This window comes from Nipponia nippon, unplaced genomic scaffold (genome assembly GCF_047370975.1).
Source record: "Nipponia nippon isolate SJK-2023a ecotype South Korea unplaced genomic scaffold, ASM4737097v1 scaffold_12, whole genome shotgun sequence".
In the NCBI taxonomy this organism is placed as follows: Eukaryota; Metazoa; Chordata; class Aves; order Pelecaniformes; family Threskiornithidae; genus Nipponia; species Nipponia nippon.
Window position 1 is genome coordinate 24,484,510 of NW_028262313.1, and position 15,806 is coordinate 24,500,315.

Below are 15,806 nucleotides of genomic sequence, written 5' to 3' on the forward strand. Positions count from 1 at the left end.
GATTTAGTTTTAGGTAGTCTGGCGAGGAGCAGGGATTGGACTCGATGATCCTTATGGGTCCCTTCCAACTTGAGATATTCTATGATTCTATGAAAAATGGGGTTTTTTTTTTACTTTCTGATCAATAAAGATGGAAGGACCCTGCTCCGGGGGTTGTGGCTTTGTGCTTGACTCCTGTGCTGGCCCCCACTGCATCCTGACAACCTGATTCTTAAGAGATACCCAGTTTTTGACTTTTTATTCTGATTCAAAATAAAAGCGTATTAACAGCTGCTGGGAAGTTGAAGGTTTGGGTGGGGGCAGTGCAGTGATGTAAAATGCCACCAGTTTCTCTTGCTCTCTGTTGTGAACCCCTGCCCTCTCAACACTGAAATCTGCTACAGTCTGCTGTCAAAGCTCGTATCCGCTCCCCCTTTTTCAGGAAGAGCCTGCCATGCCCTCTGTAAGGTTTGTGTGTCCACGGCCCAGCTATGAAAAAAGTGACGGCACGGCAGCCAGGCTGACATGAACAGCCTGTGCTGGGAAAGCATCTCCTCCACGATTTCTAGCTCCAGGACTCATCACCAAGGGCTCAGTTTGCTGCACTGAGCTGGTGGCAGATGAGCTTGTGTTAGGGGTTGTTTCATCCTTGTGCTTACCTTCACCTGGGAGCACGACCTCTTCTTAGGGACAGACAAAACTTCATCAAAATGGCAATTAAAATACAGCCTTAATGAAATTTAAATACATGTTATTGTATACAGAAATTTTTACTTATTAAACAAAATAATCTTAGCACATCATCCTGCTATATAAACAGTGGGATGTGGGTTTTTTTCAAACCTCAACGATATTTGTTATTTCAAAATTAAACACAGGTAACAATTAAGACTATCCAGTTAAAAGATAAATATTGCTAGTTCATATCTATGCCTTAAGAAAGTAAATGACATTAAAATTATATTGAGTACTGTAGATTAAGCTCTTCCTTTCGAACAGCAAAAACCATATAGATATTTTGGCTAATAGCTCAGTGCCTTTGTTACATAAAAATCAAGAACTGTTGAAATGCGTTGATCCACTGCAAGTGTCCAATGAAATTTTGATCTCACCGAGGTCAAGGAAAGGTTGCCATTGACTTCAGCAGCGCCAAAAAGGATTTGCTGTTGGAGGGCTCCCTTGCTGGTACCCGAACGCCACAGCAATTCCTGTGAGCCCGCAAAGCAGGCTATCAAACAGTGCTGGCTCTCAGGACCACAGATACTCAGTTCAGCCTGCTCCCTTCTGTACACCAGTGCGTGAGCGCAGGCAAATCAGGTGTACCGGCTTGTTTCGGGAAAATGAAGAAACAGAACGATGTTAAAAAAAAAATAGCCATGCTTCCTCCTCACTGTCAGAGCAGGACCATGCGCAGATTTTCTTTCCCAGCATGCAAAATGAGATTATGGTCTGCCAGGCGATGGAGGGCACAGCTAGCATCATGGGTTGTATGCCAGCTGAGGGAGTACACTGTGGCCCCAGGTCATGGAACTGGGCTATGTGGTGCACATTCAGGATATAACGCAGCATCACAGCCGCTGAACAGCTAGATGAGAGAGAGAAACTGTGGCATTTAAAAGAGCATGGGATGAAGTGCAATATGGGAAAGACCCATGGCATTCAACAGGTCTGATCAGTTGTGTATCAAGTACTGCAACCTGAGGCCTCACCAATGGTTTGAAATATGCTAAGGCAGCAAGTAACTGCAGTAAGAACTACTTGCACTCCCTTCCCATCAAAGGGAATAAACCACGCTGAAGGTTTACTGCTAAAGGCAAAGGGGAACAGAGGTTCTGAAGTGTTAATGTTTCTTGCTCCTTTTCAGCTTCTGTTTGAAGATAGCAATGTCATAATAGCTTTTAAATTTCACCAGGAAAATGGGTATTGGGATGATAATAGTTAACATGCCGAATACCGCAGCTAAGGCTGCCGTCACTTGGCCAACTGTAGTGAGAGGGATAATATCTCCGTAGCCCACTGTAGTCAGTGTGATCAAAGCCCACCAGAAGCAAACAAGAATGTCAGTGAAGTGCAGCTCCCCTGTGTAGGACGGATGGCTCCCCAGCAGCTCCCCATAGAAAAAGAGAGCGCCAAAGAAGACCGTCTCAAAGGCCAAAATCATCAGCAGGATGCAAATCTCTCTAAGGATAGACTTGAGGGTGTAGCACAGAACCCTGAGGATCAGTGGCGTTTCTATCAGCTTGGATATCTTCAGGAGTTTGAGGAGATAGACAATGCGAACAAAGCCCAACCAAAGCCCCAGGCTTGGCATTCTTTGAATCTGCCCAGCCACAAAGAGCTCAATATAAACTGGGAAGAGGGAGAGGAAGTCAACCACGTTCAGGGGGTTTTGGAAGAACAACTTCTTGTCTGGGCAGAAACAAAATCTCACAGAGAACTCAAAAGTAAACCAGAGGACACAGAAAAGCTCCAGATGAAGCAAGTAGGCAGCTTGGTGGTAATAGGGCTCACGGTTGTCGTGGGAGACCTCAGAATAGCCAACAGAGGTGAAGTTAGCAGTAAAGAACTCAAATTGTGCCTTGGTCTCCTCACAGAATATGATGACAATTCCAACGATGAACAGCAGAGAAACAAAAGCCAAGCACTGCAGAGGGAGGAAAGGGCACACATGCCATTAGTCCAACAAACAAGTATCGGATAACCTCACTGCCCCACCACAACCCCACGACCCCCTCCACCGGCACAGTGGCACAATCCCAGACTAATCCTTCTCAAATCACCATCGTTTTGCTCACATGGAGTGCACTTTCTCCTTCCAGATTTGAAAAATAATAGAGAAGACTGGAGTCAAAGAACAAACCACCTCAACTCCTACATCGGAGTTTGTAAGCAAGGGGAAATGTCTGACAGCTGGAGTAATGCGGACAGACTCACAGAGGGCCTCTTCAGCACTAAATGTTGGCTCCAGAAATACCAGCAACACAGAAAACATCCCCTGCAGTCTCTGACTTGTCTTTGTTGTTCTGCATGCCTGACATTTTAAAGAGGCATGGAGCATGCATTTTGTACAGAGAACAGGGACAAGAGGAGAGAAGAAGGAGGTGTCTGTTAATGAGAAGAGAGAATTTTCTTTTCTTTTTTAATCTGGGACTCAAAGCGTACTTATCAAAGCTATGAACCCATTAGCATTTTTCATGGGCCCATTCCAGTATTCCCAAAGGACACAGGCTGTGCCCATCTCCACATATAGTATTACCTTAGCACTGAAAGAGGAAAAGGGTTTTTCGAATATAGACCAGATCTTTGGCTGCCACCTGGTTCGCCAGCTGAAATCCCTTCTTTCTGTCTGGACTATGAGGCACTGGTCATCAGTCTGTTCATTTTCATCCCAAACGTTAAACTCCTCTGGCTGCACCTCTTTGTTATTCAGCTTCAGCCAGCAGCAGGATGCTAGCTGTGTCTCATTTATTTCCCAGAAAGCCAGCTCTTCTTCTAAGACTGACCTACAGGTATCAATGGGGCAGTGGAAATGTTTGGTCCTATAATAGTTCAACACGTAGCTGAAGATCTCAGCACTCCTATCAAAAAAGAACTCTTTGGTGGTGGGATCATAGTCGTAGATGCTTGGGGCATGGGGCTCTGTTAGGCTGCACAGCTTGGTCCCTGGGAAGGTCCGGAGGGTGCTGCTGTATGTCTCATATCTGACTCCCCCAATATTCAGGATGATTTTTTCCTTGGAGCCTTCCATCTGTGAGGGAGGTACAAGTCCTCATAGGCTCTTCTTTATCTTCAGTCAAAAAGAGAAGAACACAAATTAAAAGAAGTAAAGTAAAGAAAGTTTTGGAGCAGGAAGGTTTTCCAGGGTACCTCATTCCAGTGCTTTTAAAGCACATTTTGTACCTGAAACCTGCATCTCCTATAGGGACAAAGGCACTTCTGCCATTCCCCATCACGTACAGTGCCTGTTCCTGGACGCTGCTCCATGGCCATATTGTCTGAGCCCTTTTCAGGAGATGCATCAAACAAAATGACAAACATCTGGTTTGCACTGCTCGCTCTCTCAGCTTCTCCCCATGGGGACAGAGCACACAGTCCAGAGTCTGTTTCACCACATTTGTTCACATACTGTAGATAATCATTGCAATAAACTCATTTCAGGTAAAGAACTCATTCCCAAGACATTCCTTCCACTATCTCTCCCCTCATCTAGTTCTTCCATCTCCGCCCCCAATTTCTTTCTCCACAAGCAGTTTCTTGCAGAGACCTCCATGTGCCAAAGAGGTAAACCAGTCATCAACAGCTTATTCTCCAAACAAGCCTTTAAACATCATCTCCTGTGTTGAGCCCGGCATAACAAGTTTCACAAGAGACCCTGCTGCCTGGTGGGAACATTTAGGTTGTCTCAGTTATGCTTTTTCCTTGAGTCTTCCCTGTACAGAGTCCCACTGAGCCAAATCACCTTTCCCTCTGCAGGAAGCTGCTCCTTACCTGGAATCCATATGCAGGATTCCTGGACGAGACAGAAACGCAGAACAACATACTGCCTCCTCCTTCAGGCCTGGCTGACATCTCAGAATAGCACCAGAACCTGCTGCCAAGGCCTCTGGCACTGGAAAGCATGTTCAGTTGCTTATTTCCTGTAATACATCCCCTGATTTGCTCTTCAAAATCCAACATACCTGGGAGAAACTCGAGCCCTGCTTTATGAGCATTATTCTAAGAGCAGGGGGGACGCCAAGGATCTCTGTAGCCTCAGGAGCAGGCAGGAGAGGTGCAGAATAGGGGCAGTACGTCCTTGAGGAAGTGACTAGGGCTGTCTTTCACCCACACCTATCCACTTCCGACTGTCTGTACCCCTCCATTTCCCCTCCTCCATTCCTACACATTTCCATCCAACCTCCTCTTATGCCCTGCATTTCTAGTTCTGGCCCTTCTCTTCTTGTAACAGAGCAAGCCTGCCTTTCCTGCTTGGACTCTCTTACCCGGAGATGGCTGCTCAGTGTGCTGAGACCATGCACACAGAAAGTCCAGTTGTCCCTCCTCCCTTTTTTGCAGAAAGTGCTGAGCATGGGAATAACAGGTCACTTCTGTAACAAACCTTCCCATCCAGGATCAGCAGGGAAACAAGCCCTGCACGAGGGGAGACTCCCAGAAGCAAAGAACTGCACACAGCACCTCGTTCAGCTTTATCAGAAAAGGCTGAAAGCTGCAGCTTGGTCACACACTCATTGCACAAGAGAATTGCTGCCCATCTGCTGCCCTTGACAATCCCAGCATATGTGAGGCTTGATGCAGCTTCACCCTAAAACTTCCACTAACTTCAACAAGAGCAGGATTGAGCATAAGGACTAAAAGTGAGCAGGCATTCCTTAGTACTTGCTGCACAGGAATCCACACAGTGTGATTCTAAGCAGGTTAGATTAATTCAACACTCAGCAAATCTGGAGTTACATTAATGGCCTCTGTTGCCTAGCTCTCTACAGAGCACAGTGATTTTTGAGATCCCAGCTAACCTTGCCCTTATCTGCTTAGAATGCCAGATACCTCTTGCTCAAACATAACAATCCCCATGTGAGAAATGAGCCAAGAAGTGCCATTTCATATTCTTACCTTGGTGCTACTGCAGCAACTCTGCAGGCAGAAGAAAGGAGAAGAGACTGGGAAGAACAGAGACAAATTCAGTGAAAACAGGATGTTCGATGGCTGGTCTCCAAAGCTCAAGTCTCATAGACGCCAGAAAAGAAAACCAGCCAATAGCACTAAAAAGATGCAGAGGCCCCTCTCCCTTGTTCTCTGCCCTATCAGCAGTCGCTCTCCCCGCTCCAGGGAACAGCACTCAACCAAGAAGGCAACAACTGCCAGGCCAGACAGGCTCCGACTACTCTGCCACCCGCTGCCCTACTGACAATCGCAAAGGGCCATGGCGTTTGGGGAAGACACGGAGCTCAAATGTCTTAGGACCAACTAGAGATTAAACTATCAAGCCACAGAAAGGCAGAGAGAGCATGGTTCTTTCTTGGCTGTGCCTTATTCAAGTTTGAGTCAAAAAATAATATAGAAAACAACAGGAGCAAACAAACAAACCAAAAAACCATCTGACCTCCCATTTTCTTGTCACGCTCTCTCCTTTTCTGGTTCAAAGGGCTTTTTCTTCATTTCTGGATGACCCAAAGCTTAATCTTTTGCACCCACTCATTTTAAATGCATTTTTTGTCATTGATTCCTCCAGGAAGAACATTACCCTGACACTCTGAAATATCTTTTAAAAAATAGGGTTTCCATTTAGGCCTTTTACCTAGATAGCAGTCTGGTTCTTCGCTCCTCATTGGCACTTCACCTGCAGGTGCAAGTAACCTCACTCACCCTAACCGTCCAGATTCCCCAAGTACTACAGGGACACCACAGACAATCCTGGCCTCTTCTCTCAGCCAACACCACAGCAAGGCTGCAGAAACTGGAATGGCAAAGGGCTGCCAATCTTGTGTGGGACATTCTGGGCAACCAGCCCATTACCTCCCAGTTCTGTACTGAGCAACCTCGTAGCCGGACACGGCAAGCAGAGCACCAGCAGAAGCATAATTCCCCATAGACCCGGGCTCTGAAAGCACATGAAGCATGTGAAATCTATGCGGGTTCAGTCCTTGCTCTCTTCCTTCTCTACAACAGACACCAAACTCTTCACATCTTTCTCCCTCTCCACAGAGAAGAAGAATGAAAAATACTCCTTTTAATTTAATTTCTGTTACGTCTCTGAGGTTCTGGAAGACGGTGATCTGACCGAGTTTGATGTATTCTATCTGTTCCACAGCACCGCAGTATTTGCCTTTTACAACCTTTGCACCGCACTTGATTTCTGAAACCCAGAAATAATCTGGCAAGCGAAATGACACATCGTGTTCCTGTGCTCTGAATAAGACCCTTTGACTGCAGTAAACAGCTTGTTCTTTCAGAGCATTTTTTAAGCAGATGAAAAGTGCAACTCCATTTACAGAGAACAGGGCCTTATTCCAAGTTTTCTCCCTGCCTCGTATCTTGAGAATTCACTTTCACTGCACGAAGCACTGCGGGAGTTTGGCAACGAATGTCAAATCTGTTCCCTCAACCTTACACTTCTTTTGAGCAATGAAACCCTTGTTTCATTCTGGCTTACATTTATTAACACCAAAGAACAAGGCAGACTTTTTGGGGGCAGGCAGGGCAGAGGAGATTGAAGCTGTAATGAACTGAGGCATTTTTCAAAGATGGTATTTTAACAGAACTCATTCAGCATTTCTTTCCCATAATCTGTGGTACTTAATAAAATAAATATTTCGTACAGGGCAGAAGTTCTATAATTTTTTCTCATTCACTCATATTCAGATGCACGTGGTCCCAACTATATTAGTCTAAATTAGGGGGGGGCTTGTTAACTGCATTTGTGCTAGAATATAAGAGGAGCTTTATCTTTCCGGTATAAGCATTTCTTCAGAGAATGTTCATAAAAAGCAAGTGATGATGACTAACAGTTTTGCAAACAAAATCTTGCTTCACAATACTGAACAAGAAAGCTTAAGCTGTCCTGAAGTCCTGACAGCCCTGGGGAAAGACCAAGCTAGTCGTTAGGTGCGGGAGGTACCAGAACCTACAGGTGTAGCTCTTCTACTAGCAAAACCAGCGTGAGCAGCTTCTGCGGACTTCCACCTCCAGTGCTTCTTTCCCATCCCATCTTCCAGTCCTACCTCCTGTCTGACCTCTAACACAAGCGTATTCCTGGGATTATGCAAACAGATCAGTGAAAAGAGAAGTTCAAAAACAAAGCCTCCAAAAATAAGGTGATTTATAGCCCGGATCATTTATTGATTCAGCCTACTGCAAAAACCCGTAAAACGCTGCAACTGGGAAGAAGAGCAGCTGAGTCTTCTGCAAGTGCGGGTACGTCCAGGCGAGGCTGGAAGGCCAGGGCCGCTGGAAGCATCCCTGCGGCAGGCGCCGCCTCCAGGAGAGCCGCCCCCCCGCTCTCCTCCGGGCCCACGGCGGCGACGCCGTCCCCGCAGCGCCAGTTCCGTGCGGCCGCGCAGATACAGCGCCGAGCCCCCATCCCCTGGGCACCACGGGGTCCCTGCCGCCGCCTCCGCCGCGGGGGCCGCGCTCCACAGCCCACCGAGCCCCGCGTCCTGCCCGGAACGCCGCTGGCCGCCCCCCTCGCCCGGACCCCAGGCCCATCCCACCGCCCCCCGCTCCCCGCAAGGGCAGAACGCGTCCGTTCCGCGCCGCCCTCAGCGCCCCCAGCCCCTCTGGCCCCGGACCACGGGCGCCGCAGGGGAGCCCCCACCTGGGAGACGCCTCCTACGGCCGCCGAGCGGCCCAGGCCTCGCCCCGGAGCCGCGCAGCTCCGCGGCGGCCGCCACCGCCCGCCCCGGAAGCGGCCCCGCCCCGGAAGCGGCCCCGCCGCGGGGCGGGGAGCGGGAGCTGGGCGCAGGCGCGGCGCGGGCGGGAGCGGCGGCGGCGGCGGCGGCGGCATGGCGGGCCGGGCGGAGCGGGCCTGGCGCCGCGGGCGGCGGAGCCTGTCCCCGGCCCGCAAGCGGCTCAAGCCGCTGCGGACTGTGGTGGCGTGGAGGGGCAGGGCGGAGTGGGACCAGGTGATGGTGGGGCTGTACTGCGGCGACAGCCGGCTGCAGCAGGAGGCGCTGGACCGGGTCTCGGCCTGGAAGAGTCGGTACGGGCCGCGCACCGCACCGCAGCGCAGCGCAGCGCGGGCAGGGAGCGCCCCGCGGGGCCGGCGCTGCCTTCTGGGCTGCCGCCCCGTCCCTGAAGCGGCCCTGCCGGCCCTCCGGCCCCGGCTGCTCCCGCCGCTCTCTGCCGGGGCCCGTAGGGCGCGCGGGGCCCGGCCGCAGCTCCCCGCTGCTGCTCCGCGGCCGGGGCCGTGTCTGCAGCGCGGGCGGGCAGCCCCGTCTTGCAGGGCGCCTGCTCCAGGCAGCGGGCTTCGGGCACGCAGCTGATGCAGCAGGCTGGCCCCGTGCGCGCCAGGGCAGGCAGAAGCCCTGCATACTGCTCCAAATGAACGCCTTTTGGGAAGAGCCTGTGCTGCTGTCTTTCTGCATGCCGTTTCTCCGGCTGTCGTGTACCACAGCGCCAAAAGTAGCCGGAAAGCCACGCTTTCTGCAGAGGGAAGGTATTCTTGTGAGACTGCTCACCTGTTTTTCCTTTATATCTAGGTATGGTCCCAAAATGCCGCTGGCAGTGGATTGCACCGCTGAACTGATTCGTTGCAAGGTCCTGGATTCGTCTGGCAGGTTGAAGTCGCACGAGCTCATCCTCTCTTACGGGCTGGCGCTTGTAAGGTAGGGCTCGAAGGCCTGTGTGCTGTCAGAGGGGGGACCTGGACAGGTAGCATTACTCAGCTGTCTAATTTCACTCTGCATCTCTGGGACCGTGGTATTTATTGTACAGCATGTGGGGGGTTTGTCTCTGGGGTTCCCAGTTTCTCTGCAGCTCTTGATAGTCATTTATCTCTTCTGTAACCTGCATGCAGGTTTGTCAACTTGATCACAGAACGGAAACAGAAAATGGTCAGCATTCCTCTGAGACAATTAGCCAGAGAGGTAAATATTTAATAAGAGTTACTCGCTAACTTGTGTATATACAGAGAGCCTACGCATTGTCTGTTAACACTGGGTGGAGGGCGTTGGGGGCGTCATTCTTTTGTAACCAAACAATGGATATAGATGCCAGTTCTTTCCAACTGCAAAGTTTTAAAGAGGCTTGATGTAACTAGATCTGAAACTTTGTTCTTTAAAGTCAGATTAGGAGTAACAAAGGCTGATGACCATTAAAGCATTGTGAATCGCATGTTAAAAGTCTTGATTTACATGTAAATAGTCCCACTTGGCATATACACCACGCGGTTTTGTTTCTTAGCTGCTGAGATATAGAAGTAGAGCTAAATCTATGGTTTATAAATTCTAGCCTTTGACAAGCAAAGTTATACATAAAAAGCACTTAATCACATTTGCAGGCGTTTTCATCTCGTGTCTCTCGCTTGAGGTGACCTTGTCCACTTCTGTGTGGAGGAGGGAAGGTTCAAGGTGTAATTGTAGTAGCAGGACCAGTTTGAGTCCTTTTATTGCTAGCTGCGCTGAGCATCATACCTGGGTCTGAACAGCAAGTTTTGAAAGTGAAGAACAGGCAGTATTTGAGACTCTCCTATATATGCAGTCTTGTCTGGGGCCCCTATGTGAGAATGATTAATTGAATGTGGGGGTTTTTTGGTGGATTTTTAAGAATGGTGCTGCTTCTCACCTTTTAAAACTGATCAAGATTAAAAATAGCAGTCTTGCATAGTTAAAGTTAGTTGTCCTTAGGAAAGCTGCAAAATATGCATGCAACTTAGAGTGTGTATGATTTGAGTATTATATATGATATGATTTCTATCTTTGATATACAAACTGTCATCCAGAATGTTTCATCAGTTTAAATGTAATTTAACTGCTGCTCAGTGTCTCATTAAATTATACACAGCACCTTTGTCTAAAAAGACATCTGTTGTTGCAAGTAATGTTGAAGAACTTAAACTGTAAAATCCCAAGTTTGTGTGGATCCTAGGCCACGGGAGGAGTGGGATGAGAGAGGAGGGGGTCTCGCCCACCCTGGAAGGGGGAAGCTGGGGGGCTGCGGTGCAGGAGTGGCCCAGAAGAGGCGGTTCCCGCCCAGGCAGGGGTTCTCTGCAGCCTTGCAGGGCTGCCTGCGGTTGTGGCGTGGTGCAGCGGGAGCTGTGGGGTGACACCCGTGGCTGTTCTTCCAGGTGGATATCCCCATCTGGGTTGTGGATCTCCGTCACGAGCTGACCCACGGCAAGCTGCCGCGGCTGGCTCTGTGCCGCAAGGGTGAGTGCTGCGGGCGGCGTTGGGAGGGCCCGGCCTGAGGTGGGGTCGGGGCAGCGATGCCGGTGTCGCAGGCCCTGAGGGGAGCGCCCCTCCCTCCATTCTGGGGCACTGCAGGGCAGGCAGCGCTCCTCCTGTCAGGGTGTGAGACACCGGGAGGGTTTGCCGCAGCCCTGTGGGCGCAGCTGAGCTGTGTCCGGGGGCCCCAGGCTGTGGCGCATCACAGGGCAGGTGTTCGGAGGCTTCCTCCTTCCCCTGAAAAAAGTACCTGAAACAATAGTTCGGCCCTCGTGTTTCTTCACAGCACAGGAAGTTCATCTCGGGGAAGGAGGTAAATACTTTTCCTGGTGGTTTAGAGATACCTGAGACTCTTAAAAATCCCATTTAGGGAGAAATGCAGTAGGTACTGCAAGCCTGAACAAATGACCAGCTCACGGCATTTGAAGGGATTCCTGGGAATTTTGGGTTAAGCACTGAGGAGCCAGTTAAATAACCTTCAGCAGGGTCCTTGGATTGAGTTGGGTAGTGAAATAGTGATGGGAGAAAAGGGGTTTTCTTTCCAGTCTATCTAATGTATGCCTGGTGTAGTTTCTGCACAAAAAAATAATGTTATTGTTATAGACACTATGTTGATCATGGTGATACTAAAGAATTGACTCATTTTCTCATCAGAATGCCGCTGCTGGGACTTGGTTTCTGCTTAAATTTGGCCTAGCTTGGGTGAGGTGCAGCACTATAGCAGTGTCCAAACTTTTTTTTGCCAAAAAGACAGTGGGTGGGACCAGGCCTGTGATACTGGGTTGTGGGTTTTTTTTGTTGTGTTTTTTTGTTGTTTTCTTTTTTAAACTCATTCACCTTTTTATTGTATGTTGTATGTGATTTCGGGGTTTGTAACTCGTTAACAGCATTTCTTTTCACAATGCAAGTTAGCGATGTGCCACCTCTGTTGTTTTTTTTCAATAACAAAGAAAACCTCACTGAGAAGAGAATGTTTTCTGTTCTCCCTTAGGTTGTGATGTTGTGCTGGACTGGCTACGAAAGACGTATTGGAGCCGTCAGCTGGGCAATAACTTGTGTGAAGAAAGTGAGGACGAGGAAGAGGAGCAGGAAGGGGTGGAAGCAAATGCAGAGTTGGACAATGATGCATGGGAGATTCGAACCCCACAGCATGAGGCCTGTCAGAAACACAAGGAATTCCATGGTAGGTGTCCCTAGAACAATGGCAGATACAAGGATTGGATATGTCCCGTGCTAGAGAAAGCAGTTTAAAAGTGTCGTCTTCCAGCCCTGACAATGCATAAAGATATACCTCCAGCTCAGGTTTTGGGGTTCTTATTTGGGCCTTGGTGGATTCTTGGGGTGACTGACTTTTTTGGTATTTGCTCACTGACCTTGTAGCATAAAATCTTTTACCTCTATTGAATATGCAGTATCCTAATTAGTAGCAACAGTTATACTGGGGTAGTTTAGGACCAAGCATTGTGAAAATTAGTTGTAGCGTCTTGACAGCCGCAGTTTTGGTATTGAGGCCACTGCTGACAAAGACGCTATGACGCTATGGTCCTTTTATAGCCCTCAAAACTTTGTAGATTCATAACTTGAGCAAAAGCAGGATAAAGGCAGTTCAGCCAGTTTCAAAATACTTTGCATGTGGACAGAAAACTCGCTAGCTGCCAATAGTATTAAAAAAAAAAAAAATCACAGGTAACTCAACCTGGACATAATCTAAGGTATAAAGTGCAAAACAATGGGAAAACTTTGGTAAAGTGTTCCAGTGGTTGCTTTACCGTCACCGGAAGTCTTTGAACCCAAAATAACGAGCTTTTCTCAAAGTGGATTTCTAGTTTGAATGACTTACTGGAGGAAGCAGGAGTTCAGATTAGATGGCTGGTCTGCGAGTTTGAGGCATGTGAGGTATCAAACAGTACCTCAAACAGTAAAACGAATTAATCATAATTTTTTCTGACAAAACCTGGCATGCCTATTGGGAGTAACTCGCCCAACAGATTACGGCAGCCCAATCCGAGGTCCAGAGAGTGTGCAGAAATGCTGAAGTGACCCGTGTTGCTCCCTGGAAGGTCACACTAGGTGACTATAATGATCTTTCTGGCTTTAGGATCTATGGATTTGTTGGAAGTCTTTTCTAGATTCCTTTGTAACAGACTCATACATAGATACAGTAGCTGTAATCCAGAAAATACTAGCTAATTTGTTGTGCACTTTGAGTTTAATACCGAATTTATTAGACCAGTCCAAACCTAGAGGCAGTACTAAACTTTGGAATGCAGCAGCACTTACCACTTTTCTTGTCGGAGTGTATGTCTGGGCTTCTGTCTGATTTCATGTTGAATGAGATCCAAGCATGTGCTATTCCTTCCTCTCCCTAGAACACCCCACCCCCATCGCCGAAATAGAGAACCACAGAATGATACAGTAGATTCTGTGATATGTATGTCCAGAGTAGTGGAACGGCAATGGTATATCAATCCTACGGTTCAAATGCATCTGAAGTTTTATCTAGCTGATACTAGGTGGTGGGCATCCTGGTAGCAGGTGACAATGACACCTGAATGGTGAAGTCTTTTGAAAGACCGTGCTATTTCAGGTACAGTAAAAGCGGTCCACAGATAGAGAAAAGACATTTCATGTAGATGGTAAATTAAAGTTCAGTAAAGTCCAGTAAGCATATGGTTGGTTTATGAATAGCCACAGTGCTGTTGCAATGGATTTAAAATGCAAGTATAAGGAATACAAATATGCATCAGAACATGAACTGCCTACGGGAACAATTTCTTCCTAAACTGATCTATTTAGGGATATTTTTTTTGGAGCTGTCTGGATTTATCCAACTTGGCTGTCTTTGGCCGCTGTCAGTGATAAAATACTGAACTCCTAGTTCAACCTCACTTGATAAAATTTATGTTACTGGAAAAGTCTGGGAGCTGTAGGAGTCCTCAGAGTGTTGTCTGAATCAGAATTTATGACTTCATTTGACTGATGTCTTTTCTTGAGTGTATATTCAGCAAAACTAGGCAGCTTACCCAGATGCAAAATTCCCTGTTTAAACTATATATTTATGTTTATTTCTAGAAAAAGTCAGAGATGTGCTGATATCCTACAAGAATGAGCAGTTTCGGGTAAGTGCAGTCTGATCGTCAGCACTTTTGATTCTTCTTGTTTCCTGCTTGGGGCAATAAGTTTTCTCTTCATTCTTGCCCAAACTGAAGAACTGGTGCTCTTGGCCAGGCCTCGTTTGAAATACCTGAGTGCTAGCACAACTAAGTTGCTGTGCCAGGAGTTTATTTCATGTAATTGCAGGGATCCCTTTTTTCTCCCTGTAGCATCCTCCCACAGCTGGAATCTGTCCAGAAGCATCAGTGATACAGAAGTCCTATTTGTATCAGTGCTGCAGAGGTGGCAGTATGTCACCAATGTCCACAGTGCTACCAACGCTTGCAGGTTGTGTACTCTCGCCTAAAGTAGTGCTGCCGTCTGGCGCGTAGCCCATAAGGGACCTGTGACTGCCGTGTGTGCGGAGGGAGGCTTGGTTAGTTCCTTGTTCAGATGTCACTCCTAGTGTTGTCATACATGGCTTGCCAAAGTAAAGCTTCACTGCAGAGAACGAGCAGATTGAGCTGTGATGGTTTCTAATGTGAACACTTTGTTCATGTTTGTAAATGAGGTATGTGCTTGTTGGAGATCCCAAGTCTTCCTTGTCCAGGTGGATAGTGCTCAGTTTGTTTTCGTTCATCCTAGTGTTTCTGGAAATTGAGAGCTGTCATTCAGAAGTCATTAGCCCATGTTTTCTATCGTCCATTGTATATTTTTGCAGTGGCCCAGTGGTTGAGGTGCTGCAGTTCAGGTTTGTGAATAATCTGCCCCAGAAATCTCTCTCTGCTCAGCTTCCCTTTCTCAATAATGGGACAGTTCTTAAGATGTGTTGAGAGCTGGGTTACAGACCCTGTAAAATGTCTTTGGATATGACATTATCAACATACTGTTGTCACCGGGGAGCTGCTCTCACTTTTGTTTCAATTAATATCATTAGGGGCTGAAGGAGAAAGTGTGCTAACGTTCCAGTCAAGCGTAGAATTAATCAGCAATGAGAACTAGGGTCAGGAATTGTGTTGAAAATGAACGTCCAGTTTCCTTCATTGTCTTGGTTTTGGAGTATATAACATGATTCTCCTTTGTTCATCCTTCCCTTCCCGTAGTTGGTACTGGCCTATTTTCTACGTTTCACATTGCGTCGTAAAGGAGACAAATTGATTATATGTGGTGAGTGACCTCTTAACATATTAACAGAACAGAAGAAAGTATTTCAGACTGAATTGGAAAATGCAACTTCAAAATTTAAACTGGCCAGGGTTGAATGGGGGAAAGGAGCAGTCAGTCAATTGCTAAAGAGTCATTTCAAAGCTTTTGTTTCGAAGCTCATGTGAAACTTTCCTTATCCCATCAAAATGGTGTAAATATAGGCTGAAGAGTAAACTCTATGTTATATGCATCAATTTAATTGAATGCTGCATACTGTGCTTTTGTAATTTCTCTGTTCACCCTGTAAGGCTGCCTTCCTTGTGGAATGGTTTCAAGTGGTGCACTTCTGAGTCTGTCAACTGTGACAAAATACAGCTGAATTGTGAAAAATGAATGCTCTGTAGATACGCGTTGTGGATATAGCTTCCTTTAACGTATCATTTTTGCCACTCTGAGGTACGCTGAGTAAGGGTGGGCGAAGGGCTTGCCAAGATCTGTCAGCGGCAAGGAATGTTACTCCTTATGGCTGATACCTGCAAGTTCTTAACTAGTTTGTCTTTAATAAAAAACATAATACTACTTTTATGCATTAATAACTGTTGCCACCAATTTGAAGAGATGCAAGCGTATTGGTCCTTTGTTGGCCTCTGAAGCTCTTTTCTGTGCAACAGCAGACCTGTAATTTAAAACTGATTATAGCTGATAAAAATC

General features: G+C 47.3%; 2 protein-coding genes across 6 annotated transcripts in view; one reads left to right on the forward strand and one right to left on the reverse strand.

Moving 5' to 3' along the window:
- Positions 1-713: 713 nt before the first annotated feature.
- Positions 714-8,349, reverse strand: LOC104012828 (voltage-gated potassium channel KCNC1-like). Of its 3 annotated transcripts, none has more exons than XM_087749289.1 (3): positions 8,291-8,349; positions 3,236-3,766; positions 714-2,623 (listed from the first exon to the last, which is right to left on the reverse strand). In XM_087749289.1, exons 2-3 carry the CDS (start codon positions 3,725-3,727, stop codon positions 1,820-1,822), a joined length of 1,296 nt encoding a protein of 431 aa, XP_087605415.1. In that variant the 5' UTR covers positions 3,728-3,766; positions 8,291-8,349; the 3' UTR covers positions 714-1,819. The 3 variants fall into 3 exon arrangements, with proteins under 3 accessions (XP_087605415.1, XP_087605414.1, XP_087605416.1); XM_087749288.1 differs by lacking the exon at positions 8,291-8,349 and adding an exon at positions 5,590-5,706; XM_087749290.1 differs by lacking the exon at positions 8,291-8,349 and adding an exon at positions 3,880-3,932.
- A 106-nt stretch (positions 8,350-8,455) lies between these two features.
- The window catches only part of LAS1L (LAS1 like ribosome biogenesis factor), a 31,632-nt gene continuing 24,281 nt past the window's right edge, over positions 8,456-15,806 (forward strand). For 2 of the 3 annotated variants that reach the window (XR_015702804.1, XM_087749286.1), the window contains exons 1-6: positions 8,458-8,674; positions 9,174-9,299; positions 9,491-9,560; positions 10,760-10,841; positions 11,848-12,039; positions 13,929-13,975. Coding sequence is in view for 2 of the 3 variants with exons in the window: in XM_087749286.1 (XP_087605412.1) it covers positions 8,478-8,674; positions 9,174-9,299; positions 9,491-9,560; positions 10,760-10,841; positions 11,848-12,039; positions 13,929-13,975 (714 nt within the window). In the remaining variant the exon portion in view is untranslated. Of the gene's footprint in view, positions 8,675-9,173; positions 9,300-9,490; positions 9,561-10,759; positions 10,842-11,847; positions 12,040-13,928; positions 13,976-15,806 lie in introns of all 3 variants that reach the window. The other variant, XM_087749287.1, reaches the window with a different exon arrangement.